General features: G+C 36.0%; 1 protein-coding gene across 1 annotated transcript in view; it reads left to right on the forward strand.

The window, feature by feature from the left end:
• Window positions 1-20,811, forward strand: part of FAM184A (family with sequence similarity 184 member A) — a gene marked incomplete at both ends in the record, with an annotated part of 92,867 nt that overhangs the window by 54,763 nt on the left and 17,293 nt on the right. The window contains 2 exons of the mRNA XM_084228200.1: window positions 17,280-17,492; window positions 18,925-19,078. Of these exons, the coding sequence (XP_084084326.1) occupies window positions 17,280-17,492; window positions 18,925-19,078 (367 nt within the window). The remainder of the gene's footprint in view (window positions 1-17,279; window positions 17,493-18,924; window positions 19,079-20,811) is intronic.

Raw genomic sequence — 20,811 nt, forward strand, 5'->3', positions numbered from 1 at the left:
GATTTTCCCCTTCCCTACTTCCCTCTTAACCTTAGAAGCCTCACTTTCCTTGAATGCCTTCCATTTTGTTATAAAAGGCAATACTTCGTCTTTCCTTACGGTTGAATAATATTCCATTGTGTGGATATGCCACTTCTTCTTGATCCAGTCCTCTATCAGTCAGCAACAGTTTGCATGCCTGAACAATTTTAAATAATGCTGCAGTAAGTGTTGTAGAGGACATAGTTTTTGAGTTGATGGTTTCATGTTCTTTGATTTTTAACAATATGGCATTTTGGTCAGAAGAGAACTTGGTATGATTTCAGTCTTTGTAGTCTTATTTGACAATTAACTTGTGTCCCAACATTTGGTCTCTTCTTAAAAATGTTCCATGTAACCATTTTCTGGTGGAGTATTCTGTAGATGTCTGTTAAGCCTGTTTGTTCTAGCTCCTATTTAAGGCTATTGTTTGCTTTTTAATTTTCTGTTTTATTGATATGTTCAGAGTAACAAGTGAAGTATTAAAACCCCTCATTATTTTATTGTAACTCTTTAGTTCTATTAATAATTGCCTCGTGTATGTTGGTGATCCATCACTTGGTACATATATACTTGTAAACTTTGTTGCTTCCTGTTCGGTCTTTGATTACATTTCTATCTCTCATTACTCTTTTGATGTAAGTAGAACTATTTCTCACTTTTTTTTTGATTGTCATTTGCTTGTAGGATTATCTTCCAGTCTTTAAGTCTGCACTGGTCTTTGTCAAAAAGATTCATTTCCTATAAACTGTAGAGTGTTGGATTTTGCTTTTAAATCCATTCAGCCACTTTATAACTTTTAATTGGTAAAGTTAAGCCTTTGACATTAAAAATGATTACTGAGATATTATACTTATTGCCATTTTATTTTTTTAAATGTTTGTCTTTGTCTTTCTATATTGACATCTTTCTTTTTTATATTTTTTAGTTTCCATTTCTTTTTTTTTTTAAACTTTTTTTTTTTTTTTTTAGAGGCATGTTTTTATTTATTTATTTGTTTATACATGCACTGGGTACAGTCAGAGCACGGGAGGGTGAGAGAATTCACCAGAGCCAGAGCAGGGAGCAGAGCAGGTAGACAGACCAAAGACACTGCTGAGGGGAGTAGCGGGCGGCAGGAGAGGTCTGCGCGCCATGTGGGACCCTCCTCTGGTGGCCGGGGAGCAGCCGGCGCCAGGCCGCAGGCAGCTTCGCAACCCAGCGCCCTACCGCTGCGCCACTGGGGAGGCCCAAGTTTCCATTTCTATTATCTTATAGTCTATACTTGTGACCCATTGGATGGTTTAACCTCAGCTCATTCTGATGTGCCATATTTTAATGCTTTTCTTCTATTTTGCATAATTTAGGTATCTGTTAACTGTTGATTTCTTTTGTTTTTATTTAAAATAGCCTCTTTAGTACATCTTTCAAGTGTGGCTTGGTATTGATATATTCTTCTAATTTTTTTCAGTGATTCTTCTCATCTTTACTTTGCTTTGAGTGACAGGAAGTAAATTCTAGAAAATCTTTTTCTTCTTAGGGTACTTCAAAATGAGGGATGTTAACTTTGAATCCAGAAAAACGATGGATGTTAACTTTGAATCTGGGAACTGAAGTAGGGAGAATGAGGAATAATGGATTTTAATTGTCTTTTGTTATACTTCAAATACATCCCTCATGTTCTTAGCAGAGCAAATGTGAGTCCTGCTATTCCCACTCTTTCTAGCAAACTTTTTTCTTCATGTGCTAATTTTTCTACACTCTTACTTCTTTTTCTTTTGACTTCCCTTTTCCTTACCCTAGGCATCACAGAGCACAGGGTTCAGAATAGCTGTCTGATGGTCTGATGTTCTGCATAGCTTTCTGCTCTCCTAATTTCTAGGGAGAGGATTCAGACCTTCAGGGTCAAATTCTCTCATTTCCTTTCACTGTTCAGAGCTTCCTTCTGTCAAGATTGTTGTTTGATGGGCTGATTATTATTGTAGGTCCCTTTCTGTTCCTCTACCTTATATCTATTCTTCCACTTAAAGTAATATTGTTACTGATTTAAACAAGGTATAAGAAATTGATGAGGGCCTCCCCCGTGGTGCAGCGGTTGAGCGCTGGGTTGCAAAGCTGCCCGCAGCCTCTGCAGCGCCGGTTCGATCCCTGGCTGCTCCCGGCCACCAGAGGAGGGTCCCACATGGCATGCAGACCTCTTCTGCCGCCCCCTGCTCCCCTCAGCAGTGTACTTCAGTCCTTCTGCCTGCTCTGCTCCCTGCTCTGGTTCTGGTGAATTCTCTCACCCTCCCGCGCTTCTGACTGTACCCAGTACTTGTATAAATAAATAAATAAATAAATAAACAAACAAACAAACAAATAAACAAATAAATAAATAAATAAATCCTTTAAAAAAAATGATGAAAACCAATCTTTTCATTGAACATCTCCACAATTTCTATGATGGAATTCTAACAAAAAGTTATTAATTTAAGAACTAGGAGTTAAGGAGCTAGCTGGCATCCAGCAAGATTACTAGTGGGCTTGCCTCCTTCATGTATTCACAACCAAATTTCACCTAAACTAAGACAAGTAACAGGGAAAGGTAAATGGCTGACTATCACATACATCAAGGGCTGCAACACAGCACAAAGGAAATGGGCAGGAAAAACTGCAATTAAGTTGTGTTTATTGCGATACCAGTACTGTACAAAACACAAGAGCCATAAGGAGCCTCACTGCAGCAATTTACTCCAGGGCATATGCTCCCATCAGAGGCTTTAAAATCAGGGAGCTCTAATGGGGAAGGGAGTACAGTTGTCATACGGGATAGTGGTGCACCACCGGGAAGCTATAGGAATAAGGGTTCAGAGTGATGATTACTGACTTGAGCCAGAGGCTCCTAAACTAAGAATAATTGGCACCTGAATGGCCAAGATAGATTGGGTCACCTGTGTCTCCTCATAGATGAGGCTATGTGCCTACAATATGTGAAACACTAGCCTTACTCCCACCCATGGTCAAAACCGACAACTGAATGCTATCATTTTTCCAATGTTTGAAGCACCTGGATCTTAGCAGGAACATGTGCCCCAGCGTAAGATTCCTTACTGTGAAAAGCAAAGAGAACCATTCTAGGTTTGTGGCCCTGTCTCAACTGTAAACCCTATCTGATGCTCAGCCATAACCTAGAGGTTTAGGCTGGTGCAACACTATGAGGCATTTTAGCAGAGGACTTTGCTTATAGAAGGGTGTCATTGTTGATCCACCATTAAAGTCCGATATTCACAGTATGGTAGGGAGTTTGAACCCTCCTTGATGCTCATTAGAGGCAACCTTTCGGTGCCCTGTTGTCCAGTTCTTAGCTACTTACTACCTTTTACCTGCACCAGTGCACCAGCCACCTAACCAGGTGCAAAGGCACAGCTCTATGAAATAATAGACACCTAAAGCTCTCAATTTCTAATTAAGCACAACAGTTTTTTAAGTTATTTTTCTGCTTATCCTGAAAGTCTTACTTACCTGAAAGTCTGATTATATTCATCCTTCAAGAATAGAAATCCTGAAGCACATTTAGTGTTGCACTATCAACACCACACTGATAAAGAAATGGGAATCATGGAGCAGGCTGCACAATGCAGGATGCTGCTGAAAGAGCAAGATCCTGGCCTTTTTATCCTTAGAATAATCATACAGCATCAGTGTATGGGGGAGGAGGACAAAGAGAAGAGGAAAGGGTGAAACCAGAAAATGTACTAGGTCAGCCATAGTTTCAGGGGTCTTCTACCACCCAGGCACTTCTCATCTGCTTGATAACTCAGTATTATGATTGAAATCAAGCCCTAGATCCCCAGCCATGGTTTCAATCTTATCAGCAAGGTGTTCCACTCATCAGCTTCTGAGGTCCCTTGTTGTACCAGGCAATCCTGGTCATAGCTCATGATGCGTACCCTTCCCAGGGTGATCAAGCTTTCTGCTCTTCATTGATTTGAAAGGCACCTTGTAGGGTTGAGCTCCTATACCTGATTGATTGGGCAGACTGACCTTATATAGGAATGCGGGACAGTAGGTAACAAAAATGGTAGCTAAACAGGCCACTTAGGATTATCAGACTCACCATTTAGGAAGTCTTCTCTGTTGAAGTATTTGAGTACTCTAAATCACTTGAAGAGGATCTCTTGAGGCCTTTTTCAGTCATCTGAAAATCTAACATGAAGCTTTAGATGCTTCCAAACAAACTGTTATACAAAGCATCCATTTTTATTAACATGGATCTTGCTCATGCAGAACACTTGCCAAATAGTTTTTTTGCATAAAGATATTTAGATTATCCAGTATACTGTGAACACTTTCTTGGGTGATCTCATTCAGTCTTGTGGCTTAAATACCATGTATATGTCAGTGACTTCTAAAAGTTAAATCTTCAGTATTTAACTCTTCTTGGATTCACAATTATTTGGTTGGCTACTAAGCATCTCAAATAGCATGTCTGCCTCAGAAATGTTGATTTCCATTCCCTATCCCCCATTCTAACATCTCCATTTCTTATCATTGTTTGCTGCTCAAAACAAAAACTGAAGAGTCATATTTGATTATTCTCCTTTTTCAGTCTTATTCTACTCTCAAAACTTACCTCAGCTCCATCTCTTTCCATCTCCTCCTCTTTCCATCTCCTCCACTAAGCACTCTTCCAGGCCACCACTTTGACAGCCTTTTCAACTTCACTTTTCCTTACAACTTTTGATCTTCTTTTTGATGTAAAATTATATCATGCATAATTCTTCCTTAAAATTCTCTCAGGGCACCATAATAAATTAAGGCTGTTATTTTGACTCCTTTATTGTCCTACAATAAAGATCTTAGCCATTGGGCCCTCAGGTATCTCCAGTCTCATTGCAGCCTTGCAAACCTTTCCTTACAGATATAAACTGTACAGCCAGTCACTTCTACCTTGGGGTCTTTGTGCTCAGTGACCCTTTTGGCTCTACACCCTTCCCCTAAAGATCTCTTGTTTAGTGGTTGACTTCTTCACTGACACCTCAAATGATCTTTCATTATTCTCAACCTAATATCACCTCCAGTCACTTCCTAACATCAGTCTTTTAATTTTAAAATCATTTACTGTGAACTTTTTCTTAGTTTTAATATTTTTTTTATTTTACAGCCTTATTCAATTCTTTGTCAGTCTATATTTAAATGATATTTTCTGGGATTATAGTAGTACTCTAATACTTTTCAAGAGAAATGTGAATCTTCATTTATATTTAACCAATAATGATACTACCACCCTATGGTACTACTTCTGCCTTTTCTGATTACCATATCCATGTCTGTGATGGAAGTCACCTCAGGCCATGGTTTAGGGACCTGCCTGTTTATTTAGATATTTTGATGACTGGCAACAATATGCTGATAGAGGTAATGGCATATGAGTTTAGATTCCAAATGCTCAAATATACTTCTAATATATAAAATCCAAAATCTGGATTTCCTAAGGCAAGTCTTGGCATGCCACTTTCTGATCTATTATGTTGTCTAGTTTGCTAATTAGTTCAGGATTCCTAAATGCATATTGTTGTCTGATGATACCTTCAATCATTAAAAATAAAATCTACTTGTAAATATCTTCCCTATATTTTAGATTAATTTCTGGTATTGGGACATCAGTTCTGAGAAAAGCAAAGGTAAAAACCACTCATGTTTGCATAAGTTTTGTGAAATATGGAGAATTTAAGTGACTCAATATATAAAGAATATTATAATTACAAGAAAGCATGAAGAAGAAAGTAAAAGTATAAAATTAGTATAGTATGTAGAAATATATGAGAATATTTAAACTGTGGTTATGGAAAATCAAATAGAAAGTTAATCATTTTTTCTCAACTGATTTTTTCAAGTTTAGTAAACTGTATCATAAACTATATCCTATGTTAGTCTAAGTTATTAGTAAAAAAAAAAATGTTTTACCAAGTAAAAACTATCTCTAATTTATGACACTGCTAGGAATAATCACATTATGGGAAGGAAAAAAATGATTATGTTCTCTCTAAAAATTGATTAGTAGACAAAGTAAAAAATATTTTATAGAAACTACATTTAAATAAATAATATAAATTTAAAATATTATATTTTTGGAAGGCAAAAAAGTGAGGCAATTAAAAATTAATCACATTTTCCCATATATGAGGGTCAGAGGGAGTAGTAGAATTTTCCAGTGATTTAGCACGTAAAATTTTAACAAACTCCTGAAAAAGATGCTAGATCCTAAATAATTTTGCGGAATAGATTCTAGAAATACAATTGAAAGGCTATAAAGGCACTTTTTTTTTTAACCCCAAGTGTTCAATACAAAATCAGATTATTGTTAAGTCTTCACATTTTATTTATTTTTTAATTTATTTATTTATGCATACAAGAACTGGGATACAGGCCAGAGGTGTGGAGGGTGAGAGGATTCACCAGAGACAGAATGGGGAGCAGAACAGGCAGATTGAACAACACTGCTGAGGGGAGCAACGGGCAAGTCAGGAGAGGTCTCCTGCGCCAAGTGGGTAGCTTCCTTAGTTGGGGATCAAACTTGTGCTGCAGTGGCTGTAGATAGCTTCATAGGTTGCGTCATAACTCCTTGTGCCACCGGGGAGGCCCAGTCTTCACATTTTTTTTTTTTTTTTATAAATTTTATTGTTATATTCCCCATACAATTGCAGCCCCCCCATTCTGACCCCAATCCCTCCCCTCCCAGTCTTCACATTTTAAATGATTATCTCACATCTATTTCTGGTCCCTTAATTTTGTAGTTAATTAAGTTAGTGTTTCAATTTTTATCTACTTATTATAAATCTGAAGAGAAATCTTTCATGAACCTGTACCAGTACTGAGAATAATACTTTGCAGCATTGTATCATAGAGTTTTGGGGGAGGTATTTAGAACAGTAATGTCCATTTTAGGTCCCTCAATAACCATTATCATTTAAACTGAACTCTGATTTATAATCATTAGTCTTTGGTATTTTGCGATAGTAAACCTACCAGCCCACAAACAAGTCAGACACTGTTTTAAGGGACTACTGATACTATGAATGTGGGTCTTAAATTTCTGTTTCTCTAATTTCTTTTTCAGTGCTCTTTTCAAATTATTTTTTCCTTGAACATACTATAATTAATGTTCTGTGTTCTACTCTCCCTTTTTATCCCTTTTTCTTTCACATAGTTGATTTCTGAATGTTTCCCTTTATTCCTGTGATCTTTTCTTCATAGTGGCACACTCTGTGTGAAGCTTTGCATAAATCTATCAACAATGTAAGTGAATGGCACTTACAATTTGCACATAATTTGCACTTTTGATTTTGCATAAACATCATCATTACTTTAAAGTTATAACTTATGATGTAAAGAATATACTTTGTGGGATTCAGTTGGACATGTATATGGGTAATAAAAGCTTTTAATTTTTATTTGTGTATGTGCATACATCTACCACATAGTATTAAAGATTTTACATCTCAAACATAAAACTCATTTTAACATTCAGTTTGAAAGATACGGTAATATTCTTGAAAAACTATTAATAGTAGACTATCATAAAAATGGAAATAAATATAAATGTATTTTGTTTGTTAAACTATTTTTTGAAAAGTAATATCAATAGATTTCTTTATTTGAAAGGATTAGATAGTAGTAAAGATTAATAAGATTCATCACATATTTTATATCTTAATGTTTTAATTATTCAACATTTAAAGGAAAATGGAGGAAATTCCTAAGAATTGGCCAAGCTATTGTTTTTTATTTATGTATATCAAGTATGCAGGAATTGAGCTTCAAAGTAATACCATTAAACACAATTTAAATTTTTTCTTCACATGTAAAAAGGAAAAAATGAGATTAAATTTCATATCAAACCCATACCCATCTTGTTTTTTAAAATACAATAACAAAGAGCTGAACATCTTTGGATATTTTTCTTGATGTCCTAGGGCAGAGGTCAGCAACCTTTTTCTGTAAAAGGAGATATAGTAAATACTTTTATTGTGGGTTGTGCAGTTTCTCTGGCAGCTTCTGAACTCTCCTTTTGTTCTTGAAAGTCACCATGCACAATAAAAAGACAAACCTTTGTGTCTATATTCCAATATAGTTTCACAACTATATAGTTTCACAATATAGTTTCACAACTATTCCTCCTGTCTCGGAGGAATCAAAACTTTGATCTAGGGCTGTCCTCTGAGGTTTTGATACTTCTCCGGTGAAGTTTTTCCCCTTGTCTCCCTAAGTTCTTACTACTATGCAAGAAAATTTTTACCTGCCTTTCATATTCAACTTTGTTTCCTACATCAAAAATAATTAGAAATACAGAACTATGTTTAGCACCATTTCTTTAATAATTTAAAAATAAGCAACAAAGATATTTACCTCAATAGTAGTGATATAAGACTGTTTGCATACAACAAAGTAGCACCCAGGGACCCCTAACGTAAGGGGTGATCCACTAAAAAGGGGTCCTGCCATCCACCACACGAAGACAAAGGAAACATACTGTTTGTGTGAAAGATCTTTAATAGAATTAATGTACAAAGAGACAAAAGAGAAGATAGGCTATTTCTAATAATAGTTTCCCAGTAAACCCCCCAAAATTACCCATCTGCTTGTGGGCAAATACCCAGCAAACAGCATTGATCTAAAGAGGTGCTGCTGAAGCTTGAAAGTTTGCCACGTGTCTAAGGCACATTCTGATGGGGAGCCACAAGACAGGGGCAAAAGGGGCCAGGTGAGTCTGGGATAGGAAGAGAGATACAAAAATGCAAATCAAGATAATGACTACTATTGTCTCTACCGAGGAGAGTATCATCACGTGTCTCATCCATGTGTCTCTCCCATGTCTTCATTTCTCTCCTCCACATGTGTCCTCCAATTCTCCTTTCCAGCAGTACCAGGGAGCAGTCAGGGACACAAAAACAAGACCTCCGAACCCTGCAGGTGTTCAGTTATACACCAAACATGCCTCTTTTAACTCCACCCTAGTTCCCAGTAGTTCCCCCTGCTCAGGAAGTCTGATTCATGGCATAATTGGGGCTTGTAATAAGGGGAAACTGCATGTAAATAGAGACAGGGAAAATGGCAACTCCCTCTCATAGAACTATATCTGTAGCAAGGCTACATTAAAAATTCTATTTAACCATCACATAGAACATGAGATTGGGTATGATCACTGTGTTAATTCAGACTTTCTGATATATGGGCTAATTAGGTTAGAAATAAGAATGCAAATTAAACATGATGATTATTAACATTAATTGAATTTTACTTCAGAATACTTTAACAACATAGTCACCTTTCCCTTAGTATAGTTATAAATGAAAAGGTGTTTATTAGAATAAAAGTGACATCTTTAAAGTTACATATATTAAAAACTGGAATGGGAATGCCTTGATTTCTCTCCCACAAAAAAAGTAGACGGGGTTGGTAATATAGTGAAATCTCTATTAATTAGTTCTCTTTTGTAACATCATAATCATGAAGGATTGATTCTTCGGTCATCATCCAAACAAAAGATGACCTTGTCACAGTGTTTGTTGTTCAGTAAGGTGAACATCTATCTATCCGTTCTCTATGATTGTCTTTGCCCTGTCTTCCATGCAGGAAGATTTCTGCTATATACTCTGTTATTCTAAAGTACATGTGATTATTGATACCTGTGTCTTTTCAGAGCTTTCTAATATTTTCAACTAAGACTGAGAGGATGACTGGAAATATAGTCCAAAAATACCTTAAAGACAAGTGGGCACTATTGTGGTTCTTAATCAGTAAAGTCAGTTTATAGGTGTTAGGAAATAGCAAAAATTTATGAGTAATTCAGAATTTTTTCAGAATGGTAATAATTTCACAAGCATATTTTACATAACTAGACTCAAAAATAGTAAATTTGTGGTTAAGAAAGAAAGAAGGGACCTCCCTGGTGGCATAGAAGTTAAGTCTTAGCAGTATCATGCTATTACTGCTGTGGCCTGAGTTCCATCCCCGGCCAGGGAGCTACCCACGTGGCACAGCAGACCTCTCCTTTCTCGCCCACTTCTCCCTTTAGCAGTGTATTTCAGAAGATCTGCCTGTTCTGCTTCCCACTGTCTTTGGTGAATCCTTTCACTCCCCACACCTCTGGCCTATACCCCAATTCTTCTATGCATAAATAATCTTAAAAAAAAAAAAGCCACAGAAGTAATTAAAATATGCGTGCCTTCAAACATTTTACATGAGCATTTACTAAGTTGTTAGCATAGTAATAAATTATCCTCTATTAAATTTATGTTAACAGTTTTTAATGTTACCTTATATATTTGAAGGTATTGAACTGAAAATTAACACCATGGTTTGGACTTTATAATAATTTGTGTTGACTTTGTCAACATTGATAAGTAGTTGCTCAACACAATTCCTTATATTTTTTCAAAAGCTGAAATTATACCTCCCATTTAAAAAAAAAATTGTGAATTTACTTGTTTTTACAAAAATGAACAAACCCTGTTACATAAAACTTCTACCCTAAAAAGCAAATCATTTTTGAAAAATCATGATTTACTCACAGTCTTCTTCAAAAATACACTTTCTACCTGCCTTCACATATATTCACAGAAGCACCTTGATAAGTAGTTCACCATTATGTTGAGAAATAGATAAAAGCTATAATATAGAATGCCTTCAGTAGTATTACTTGAGGAAAATAACTTATATACCTATTTAATGTCATAAAATGAACTGAGAGCAGTGGACAGGTAAAAGACCAGGGCTTCACAACTTCTCTAGACATTGCCTTTAGGATTAATTATCATTAAAACATTTGACTGCTTCTTTGTACCATGAATTCCAGAAATTTGTCGTGGTACAGGGTAATGGTTCCCAGCTGTGGCCATGCATTAAAACTCTATGAAACTTAAGAAGAGGTGCAGAGCCTTCCAATAGGCTCACACTTGTACATGATCGAAGCATTTGTTTTTTGTTTTGGAGAGCAATATTTGTAATGGCAAAACTAGGTGAGATGATCAAAACTTCCGTCAGCAAGAATTAAAGTAATTATAGCATGTTTATATTTTGGAATTAGATCTGTTAGCATACATTTGGCAATAAGCAGCAACTAACTAATAGTGACTCTAGCAATTAAGATGTTTCAGTTCTTTGTATACTTCTGCAGTGTGGTGCAGTCATCACAGTGTGATGACTTGGACATTTGGTTTGTCATCTGCTCCAGCTTCAGCTATTCTGTTCTTGAACAGCTGTGCTAATGCAAGATACTCTCCTTAAGCTCTTTTTTTTTTTTGTTTTTGCTTTTATCAGGAAATAACATCTTCCTCCATACTCCTCCCCCCCATACTTCCTGTTAGCTTATTAACTAAAAACATGGTTAACTCATCTTTAGAATAAGACTGGGAATTTCTTATCCCAGTCCTAATTCCTTCCTTGGTGCTAGGACAAGGGTCTATCTTCTTTTAAGATAGAGATTTGCATTCAGTTCCTGAACAAACTTAGTTCAGCTAACTGGTAAGGAAAGAAAAAGAAAAGTAAAGGTGTTGGAGAGGTAGTGATAATGTCTGCCATAGGAAGGCTTTGTAGTCAAAATAGGGCGTATCTAAATATCATGGATATTATATGTATATTATAAGTCCCACTGTGAAGAAGGGGGATTTTTCCTAATGGAAAAATCATTAACTGTGTAATTTCTGATCTAGTCCTCTTGGAGGAAGCTACATAGAGTTAGGTGCATGAAAATCTACTCCACAGCTTATCAACTCCTGCAGAACAAGATGCCTTCATGATTTCATATTTCTTTTTTTCTTTCTTTTTTTTTTTTTTTTGTGTGGGACCCTTGCCGGTGGTCGGGAAATGAACCGGCGCTGTAGAGGCTGCGGGCAGCCTTGCAGCCCAGCGCTCAACCACTGCGCCACCAGGGGAGGCCCCATGATTTCTTATTTCAAGTGATGTTTATGCCTCTCTACAAGACCTATGGAGGATCTGGCCCAATAAACAGCCTAGGTGTCTCTGTTTCTTCAGCTACTTTGGAAATTTAACACTGGTCTACTGAGGTATGATCTAGGTTCCCAAGAAACTTTTATGTATAAAACAACCAATGTGCTGGTCATGGAACATGTGCTATCTACATTTAGTGGAAATTGTTTAGCCATTTACACACAAGGTAGTAAAAGCAGGGCCTCCCTGGTGGCGCAAGGGGTTAAGACACAACCTATGGAGCTGTCCGCAGCCTGTGCAGCATGAGTTCGATCCCTCGGCCTGCCAGGGAGCAACCCACATAGCGCAGTATACCTCTCCTGGCTCGCCCGCTGCTCCCCTCAGCAGTGTACTTCAGTCAATCTGCCTGTTCTGTTCCCCACTCTATCTCTGGTGAATCCTCCTCACCACACCTCTGGCCTGTACCCCAGCTCTTGTATGCATAAAATAAAATAAATCTTTTTTAAAAAAATAGTAAAAGCAAAAGAAAAAAGAAGCAATTCTTTCAAGAGAAATAAGTCATGAGAGTGGTGAAATGCCACTGTTAACACTAGTTACCGTTGGAGATTGGGATTTGACAAGAAAAGGGCATGAAGGAATGTTCCTTTTTATTTTATATTTAATAACCTATGTTTAAAATTTTTTCACAGTAAACATTTATTACCTTGGTAATTAGGACTAAAAGTGTTGTGCGGTCTGGGCCGCATCCCAAACTTTTAAATCAGAATCTCAAGGGGTAAGGCATCTGTATGTATTAAAATATACAAAGATATTTATAATACATAACCAGACTTGCGAACCAGTTTACTATTTCAGGAAATAACTTTGCCTGGAAAATAAATGTTTGTATATTTTCTGTGTTTTCTGTTCACTTGTATAACAAGACTGGTATTTGATGGGTGGGAAGGAAACCAATAATGTATCAAAAACCAGAGCTTGTAGGTAGGTGTCATAAGTAGTGACATGTGCCATGTTGACAACTGGTACCTCAGATTTGATGTTTCAGTTCCTATCTTGAATGATTTTTGCAAATACCATTGTAGAAGTACAGGATTCTTATGAAACTGCTTTATAGGAAATGGGTAAAACTTTTCTTTTTTCGGGATAAAATGTATCCAAATGTTTATAATTTCAAAATTACTAAAATTATATTTTTTATAAAACTTGACAACAATATTTTAAGTGGTAGAGATCAAATGATGGCAGTTGCAGTGTAGTTAGGCCTTTAAAATTGTGTGACAACTATCTGATAACTACTGATTAGTATATCTAAATTGCTATAAAAAATTCAGTGGAGAATTAATATATTTCTGAAATAAGGATTCTTTGGCTTATTAAAAATGTACATAATATTAAAATTTAAAATTATAATAAATGTAGAGAAGTTAATACTATATGCTATTTGAGTACAGTATATAGCATATATTACTGTAATTATTGTTTCTCATGTATTTAATAACTTTTTAATAAATCTATAATAAAAGTACTGATCAAGTTACCCAAACTCTTCAATGCAGTCTACCTTTGTTCTTTTTTGTTTTGAATTAATGAAATTTTATATTAATATATATTTCCATAAAGTGTACTAAAATTAGCTGTTAAACTATTGCTATGAAACACTAGTTCCTATTATACTGCTTCGCTCATGATTTTTGTTTATTAACATGCCATGTAATCATGCTGATAAAGCCTAATATTTATAAAAAGAACAAAGTAAGTTTTGATGCTGTACTGCATGATAAAGGCTTTCTGCATATAATTCATATTACGTCTTGAGCATGACTCCAAGTATTTTAGACAGTCTTGATATTATTTTGGTGTGGTTTCAATGTTAAGCATACAAAATACCTAAACTTGAGTTTATTTGAATGCTGTTGCATGATAATATCTTTTTCCATATACTTTATATTTTTTTAAGCATAAAAACAAAGATTAATCATAAATCCTAAAAGGCAAAATGTTATTTTGGAGTTCTTTCAAGGTAAAGTATATTATGGTGTAAAAATGTAAGCATATTTATTCTAACAGGAGAGATTATTTAATGCTGTTGAGATTTTTATTTTTATTTATTTATTTTTAAAAGAGTCATTTGTTTATTTATTTATTTATTTATGCAAGCACTGGGTACAGTCAGAAGTGCGGGAGGGTGAGAGAATTCACCAGAGCCAGAGTGGAGAACAGAACAGGCAGACTGACGAAATACACTGCTGAGGGGAGCAGCGGGCGCAGCAGGAGAGGTCTGTCGTGCCATGTGGGACCCTCACCGGCGGCCGGGGATCAAACTGGTGCTGCAGAGGCTGCGGGCAGCTTTGCAGCCCAGTGCTCAACTGCTGCGCCACCAGGGGAGGCCCCTGTTTAGATTTTTAAATGAATAACTATTGTATTACTTGGTAATTCATTCATGTAAAGTGTTATATTCATAATTTTCATTCTTAAGTATGATGAAAGTAAGTTTGAGTGAAATTAACATGGGGAGCTCTTTTGATTTAGTGAATTCTTAAAATAGGTATTGCAGAAAATAAGATACACCACTGTTAACTGGCTTCTTACTAACCTAAGTGAACACTTAGTTGGAGCTCAGGGTCCAGGGTGACTGCCAGGCCATATGATGTCTTTATGCAAATAATAATAATAAAAAAAAAGCCCATTCTCTTTGAAAAATCATAGACAATTTGGTGAGTAGAATTTAATCCACGTATAGACAAGGACAAAGTAAAAGCTTTGACAATATCGATAATTATCCTGCATGCAATGTAGTCTTTCCCTTTGCTCCATAGATTTTCTAACAAATCTTGACCAGAGTCAAAGCAGGCACCATTAGTTCCCATGCAGAGACTAGGACTAGGGTTGGCTTTGGGATGAGTGGGAGGTACCTTTTATATTTTAAAAGCCAGCATGCTGGGAGGAAAATAACTCTGCCAATTATATACCAGTATCCACAGAAACATATTTTTGTTGTCTCACACTATTTTATGAATTACTTTTTCTTTCGTGAATGAGTTATTTTTTCTTATATTTATTTATTTTTTTAAGATTTATTTATGCATACAAGAGCTGGGGTACAGGCCAGAGATGCAGGGGGTAGGGTGAGAGGGTCCACCAGAGACAAAGTGGGGAGCGAAACAGGCAGGCGGACCAAAACACACTGCTGAGGGGAGCAGCGGGCGAGACAGGAAAGGTCCACTTTGCCATGTGGGTTTCTCTCTGGCTGGCTGGAGATCGAACTCATGCTGCAGAGGCTGCGGATTGCCCCATAGTGCAGTGCTTAACCCCTTGCGCCACCAGGGAGGCCCTTATATTTGTTTTATCTCAATTTTCCATGTATAAAGTGGCGAGAAGTCACATGGTATAATTTGTTTTGGGCCTCATACTCTACAAGTATGACCTTAGCTCATGATGTGACATTCTCCTGCAGTTCACACTTGAACCTCCCGTGCATCTGGCCTGTACCCCGGTTCTTGTATAAAAATAAAAAAAAAAAATCTTTAAAAAAAAAAAAAGAAATTAAGTAGAATTCATGTAACTTTAATAGACAGTCACTATGTCAATACATTAAAACAGATTATTCATCTGTGTCAGTTCTCACCATTGCTTGATTGTCTCTATAAAGTCGTGTGCTAACCTTTATAATTAATCGACATTTATAACTTTTCCCAGAACACTTCCAAACAGCTAATCACCTACCCTAACCTCACTGCAGTAAGTGACTGCTTCCTGTTGTTTTAAGGGGAGATAGCTAACTGCTTGCTTCTGACCTTCCTGCCTTCTTCCACTTTGTCTTTCCTTATTTTTCTTTCTTATTTTGAATCTCTGGTGTTGCTCCACCCTTTTTCTTTTCCTTGTCTCTTTCTTTCCATGTCATTGTGAGACATGTGAAGCAACTTATATCTGCCTCCCAACAATCAAAAGCAGCTTTTTCCATTTATAAAAATTGTAAAAGCTCATTTTAATGTTTCCTCTTTCCATTAGCTTTCTTGGCCATAGGGATCTACCCAAAGGACACAAAACATTGATTCAAAAGAACACCTGTACACCTATGTTTATCGCAGCACTATTTACAATCGGTGAAACCTGGAAACAACCCAAGTGCCCAAAAACAGATGACTGCATCAAGAAGATGTATATATACACAATGGAATATTATTCAGCAATCAAAAAAAGATAAACACATGCCATTCACAGCAACGTGGATGGAGCTAGAGGAATTATGCTCAGTGAAATAAGTCAGAAGGAAAAAGAAAAATATCAGATGGTTTCACTTTAGCAGGAATATAGGGGAACCAAATAAGACATTGGTATAAAAAATAGCAACAGAATAAAACACAACAAAGCAAAAATAGACAATTATAATTTGGAGAAATACTGCAGGGGAGGAGGTGGGAGAGGGATCAGAGAGAAGAAAGAAGGAACACAGGGGACTGAGGTGATGGTGCACGGGTGCATTGGTGAAGGAAATTCTATGATGACTACACCTGAGGGGGTGGGGGGAAGCAAATATTGTTTAAAAATGAACAATGATGTAAAAAATAAATAAATAAATAATACTTTTTTTACACAAGCATTTTAAGTTATAAATTGATAAATCTGCTAAAGAGTGTCTTTTAGCCCTCAAGTAATCTTAGTTAACATTTGCTAAGGACTTACTGATTGCCAAGGGAGGACACTTCTAAGTGGATTACGCTGTAGTAGTACACTTAATTCTCACAAAGCTCAGTTAGGTGTTGATACTAGCAAGTAGTAGAGCTAGAATTTTAACTCAGAGCCCATGCTCTTACTGGCTCATAAATAAGAATTTTAGCTTTTCATACTGTCTTCTTGAAATGACTGTAACCTAATAAGTGCGTTAATAGTCTTCTGTTATTACTTCATTGTCATTTTTTATTGCAATGCAATACAGATGTTCATTGTTTTTCTAATGTGGGTTTCATTGTTCTTTAGAGAGGCTACAAACTTACTGTCACTAAAAGTCAATTTTGAGTGTAACTATTAAAAATAGAATTAAAGTAGTAACACTCAATGATATCTATGGATTATTGTAAACCATTTTATGTGAATACTTTCTTAAGGCAGTTCTTTTCTTAGTCAAATTTTGTTGATTGACTTTTTTTTTTTTAATAAAACTTCAATCTGGGGAGTACAACTTCACACCTCCACATGTGCACAAGCTTCACTCACCCACCTCCAAAGTGCCAGTGCTTAAGGCATTTTACTATAGCCTATGTCTTCAAAATGTTTTTTTTTTTACTTTAAATTGGCAATTTGTAAAATATGCATTATGTTTATTCTTCATTGTGTACCATTTTGTGGCCTAGATTTCCTTGCTGAAACAGAATCTGGAGATGCAGCTTTCCCAGTCTCAGACTTCTTTGCAGCAACTGCAAGCCCAGTTTACACAAGAGCGACAACGACTTACACAAGAGCTTGAAGAATTAGAGGAACAACATCAACAAAGACATAAATCTTTAAAAGAAGCACATGTCCTTGCCTTTCAAACTATGGAAGTAGAAAAAGAAAAAGAACAAAGAGTAAGTTTAATGTGACATATTTTCATTTTTAAAACATCAAATTGAATAAATTCAATAGTCTCACAGTAGCTAGCCTTCAAATTCTTAAGAATTTCGTTCTTAAGAAAATTATTATGTATCTTTATTTTCTATGTGTTTTCTGGGATATGACTCCTGTAGAGGTCATGGTGATTAAATATTTTTACTAGTTACATACAATAGCAGACAAATTAGACTGAGGCCAACATTTTATTTCTCTTTGTCATCATAATGCCAAGTTCATAATGAGACTGATATATCATCAAAGCTATGTATGCTTTATTTTTCAGAACTAAAATACTTACAAATCAGTGAATATACATGTTAGAGTAATGGTAAACAAGCACATGTGTTACAATAGTTAAATATATACTGTCTTTCTCAGAAACCATTCATGTTCTAGATTATGGTAAGAAATACCCTTTCTGGAACAATTCAGTCTCTAAACTTGAAGTATCCTAAATTGGATTTTCTTTTTTTCCTCCTGTGGGGGCCTTGTATCTTCTCTGTCTTTTTCACATGTAGTCTTCTCGCTGGCTAGGTCTTTAAAATTAATCACATGAAAGACTTTAGTTTACTTTTCAGTAACCATTTCTTAGAGATTGTAATTTTGTACAGAAATGCAGGAGCAAAGAATGACTATAGAAAGTAGCTACAAAATATTTGTTATGGCTGGCATTATAAAAGTCTTTACCTTGGGCCTCCCCGGTGGCGCAGCGGTTGAGTGCTGGGTTGCAAAGCTGTCCGCAGCCTCTGCAGTGCCGGTTCGATCCCTGGCTGCTCCCGGGCCACCGGAGGAGGGTCCCACATGGCATGCAGACCTCTCCTGCCGCCCGCTGCTCCCCTCAGCAGTGTGCTTTGGTCCTTCTGCCTGCTCTGCTCCCCGCTCTGGCTCTGGTGAATTCTCTTATCCTCCCATGCTTCTGACTGTACCCAGTGCTTGTATAAATAAATAAATAAAAATAAATTTAAAAAAAAAATCTAAAAAAAAAACCTTAAAAAAAAAAGTCCTTACTTACCTCATTTTCCTTTCAGAAGGAAATTGTTTCTTGTTAATGTTTTATTCCTTGCCTTTCTAAGTCTAAGTCTTTACACAGAGAGGAATTATTCATTAATTTCATGTGGTTTTCTACCCCTTAATTGTTTTAGAAAATAGTTTTATTTGAAAACTGCCTTAGGAAAAAACTCCATATCTCAATTCAAACACAGTTTAGTGAGTCAAACTGTTTTCATGTTGATTAGCTTATTTTACTAGAGTGATCTTACTACTTTCTATTTATGATTATCATATCAATTTTCTAGAAAATGAATTGCTACTCCTTTTTCTTAAATGGTTTTAAGTTATTTTCTGTTTTGTTTGTATTTTCTTCCTGTATTCTAGCATCATAATTTCAGTATGTTTCTCTTGTTCTAGGCTCTTGAAAATCATTTGCAACAAAAACATTCAGCAGAACTTCAGTCATTAAAAGATGCACACAGAGAGTCAATGGAGGGCTTTCGGGTAGAAATGGAACAGGAACTTCAGACTCTTCGATTCGAATTAGAAGATGAAGGAAAGGCTATGCTTGGTATTTTGGAAGTATTTTTATACTGTCATATTAATTTATACATTCTTCTGCTTTAAAATTCAACATGAAATCAACATCAAAAAATTTTCATTTTTAAAACATAAAATTGAATAAATGTTTTACATTATTTTATTTTAAGTTACTGGATGAAGAGCTAAGTAGAGTAGAGTGGGTAGAACACAAGCAGTACAGTGAGGTCCTGTCAAAATTCTCTGTTCTCTGCTATGTAAGCAACACCCACTGCTGCTTCCACCGTTCATTAAGAGTCCCGATGGGGCCTGGAAATTCCTAATGTCCACTGACTAAAAAGAATAGTTACACAGGGAGCCATGTGTCCTTAAACTTTTATAGATAGTCATATTGGATTTTCCACTTGAGAATTTTGTTTAAGATATTTTTCATGCTTTTTAAAATAAGACTTTAATCTTTGAGTTGTTCAAATCATTACCCTTTTTACAAGAAGATGAGTTGAATCTTGAAGAAAAATTAGATATGTGTTTGAAGGGGTTTTTGTGTTAGTTTTTGCAGTGTCATTTGGTAACTCTTCCTACTGCATCATTTTCCTTCTGTTTGGCTTTATTTCAAATTCTATTAATTTAAACATATGTTATCACACATCAGTGGCACACTCTTTCCTAATAGGACTTAGGAACAAAGAAGACCAGAGTATTATGAATATTTTGACCCTTGAGGGGAAAGCCAATTGACCCAGTTCATCATTTCTGTATCTGGGTATCCTAGGCCAAATTAACATAGCTCTTTTGAAACCACTGTGGAAAAAAAAAAAATTTAGTTAAAAAAATAAATAAAAGTCATTGTGATAGTGAGGATGAAAATCTTATTAAGTACAAAAATTTATCAATGGAAAACCTACCTGCATGGTACAGACTCTGTTAAGCAAGGAGAATTAAAAAAATGAACTGCTGTTCTGTCTTTGCATTCAAGTAGCTTCCAGTCAACTGCAGAGTTAACGTTTGTAGAATTGGGACCCCAGGAGAGCACACACTTTGCACAGTTGTGAGAAGAGAGGCCAAGTCTCAGAACTTTGTTCTTTAGTTCTTTGAAACATGACTTAATACCTTTTTGTTGACAAAAGAAATTTTTGTGATTTTTAAAAACTAAATGTTTTAAGATAATTGCAGATTCACATGAAATTGTAAGAAGCAATGCAGAGAGCTCCTCTGAACCCTTTACCCAGTTTTTCCTAATGGCAATAATTTCCCAAACTATAGTACAACCAGGATTTTGACATCAATATGATCAAGACACAGAATATTCCCATGACCATGAGCTTCCCTGTTGCTTCTGCCTTAAGCCACACTTAAACTGCCCTTTCTTCCCCACCTTTAACCTCTGGCAACCATTCATTTCTTCTCCATTTTATAATTTTGTCTCTTTAAATATGATATAAGTGGAATCATATACTATGTTAGCTTTTGGGCTTGACTTTTTTACACTCAGCATAATTCTCTGGAGATTAATCCAGGTTGGTATATGTAAGCAATACTTTGTTCCTTTTTATAGCACTGAGTACATACCTCTTTTCCAATTGGATTATTTATATTTTTACTGTTGAGTTTCAGGGTTTTCTATATATTCTATTTGCTAGTTCTTTGTCAGCATCCCTTGGTGTACATTTTTTCCCCAATGTCCCATTGAAATTACTTTCCTTGGGCCTCCCTGGTGGCACAAGGGATTAAGCATTAAGCACAGCACTATGAAGCTATCCACAG

This window comes from Talpa europaea (genome assembly GCF_964194135.1).
Source record: "Talpa europaea genome assembly, chromosome: 2".
Classification (NCBI taxonomy): Eukaryota; Metazoa; Chordata; class Mammalia; order Eulipotyphla; family Talpidae; genus Talpa; species Talpa europaea.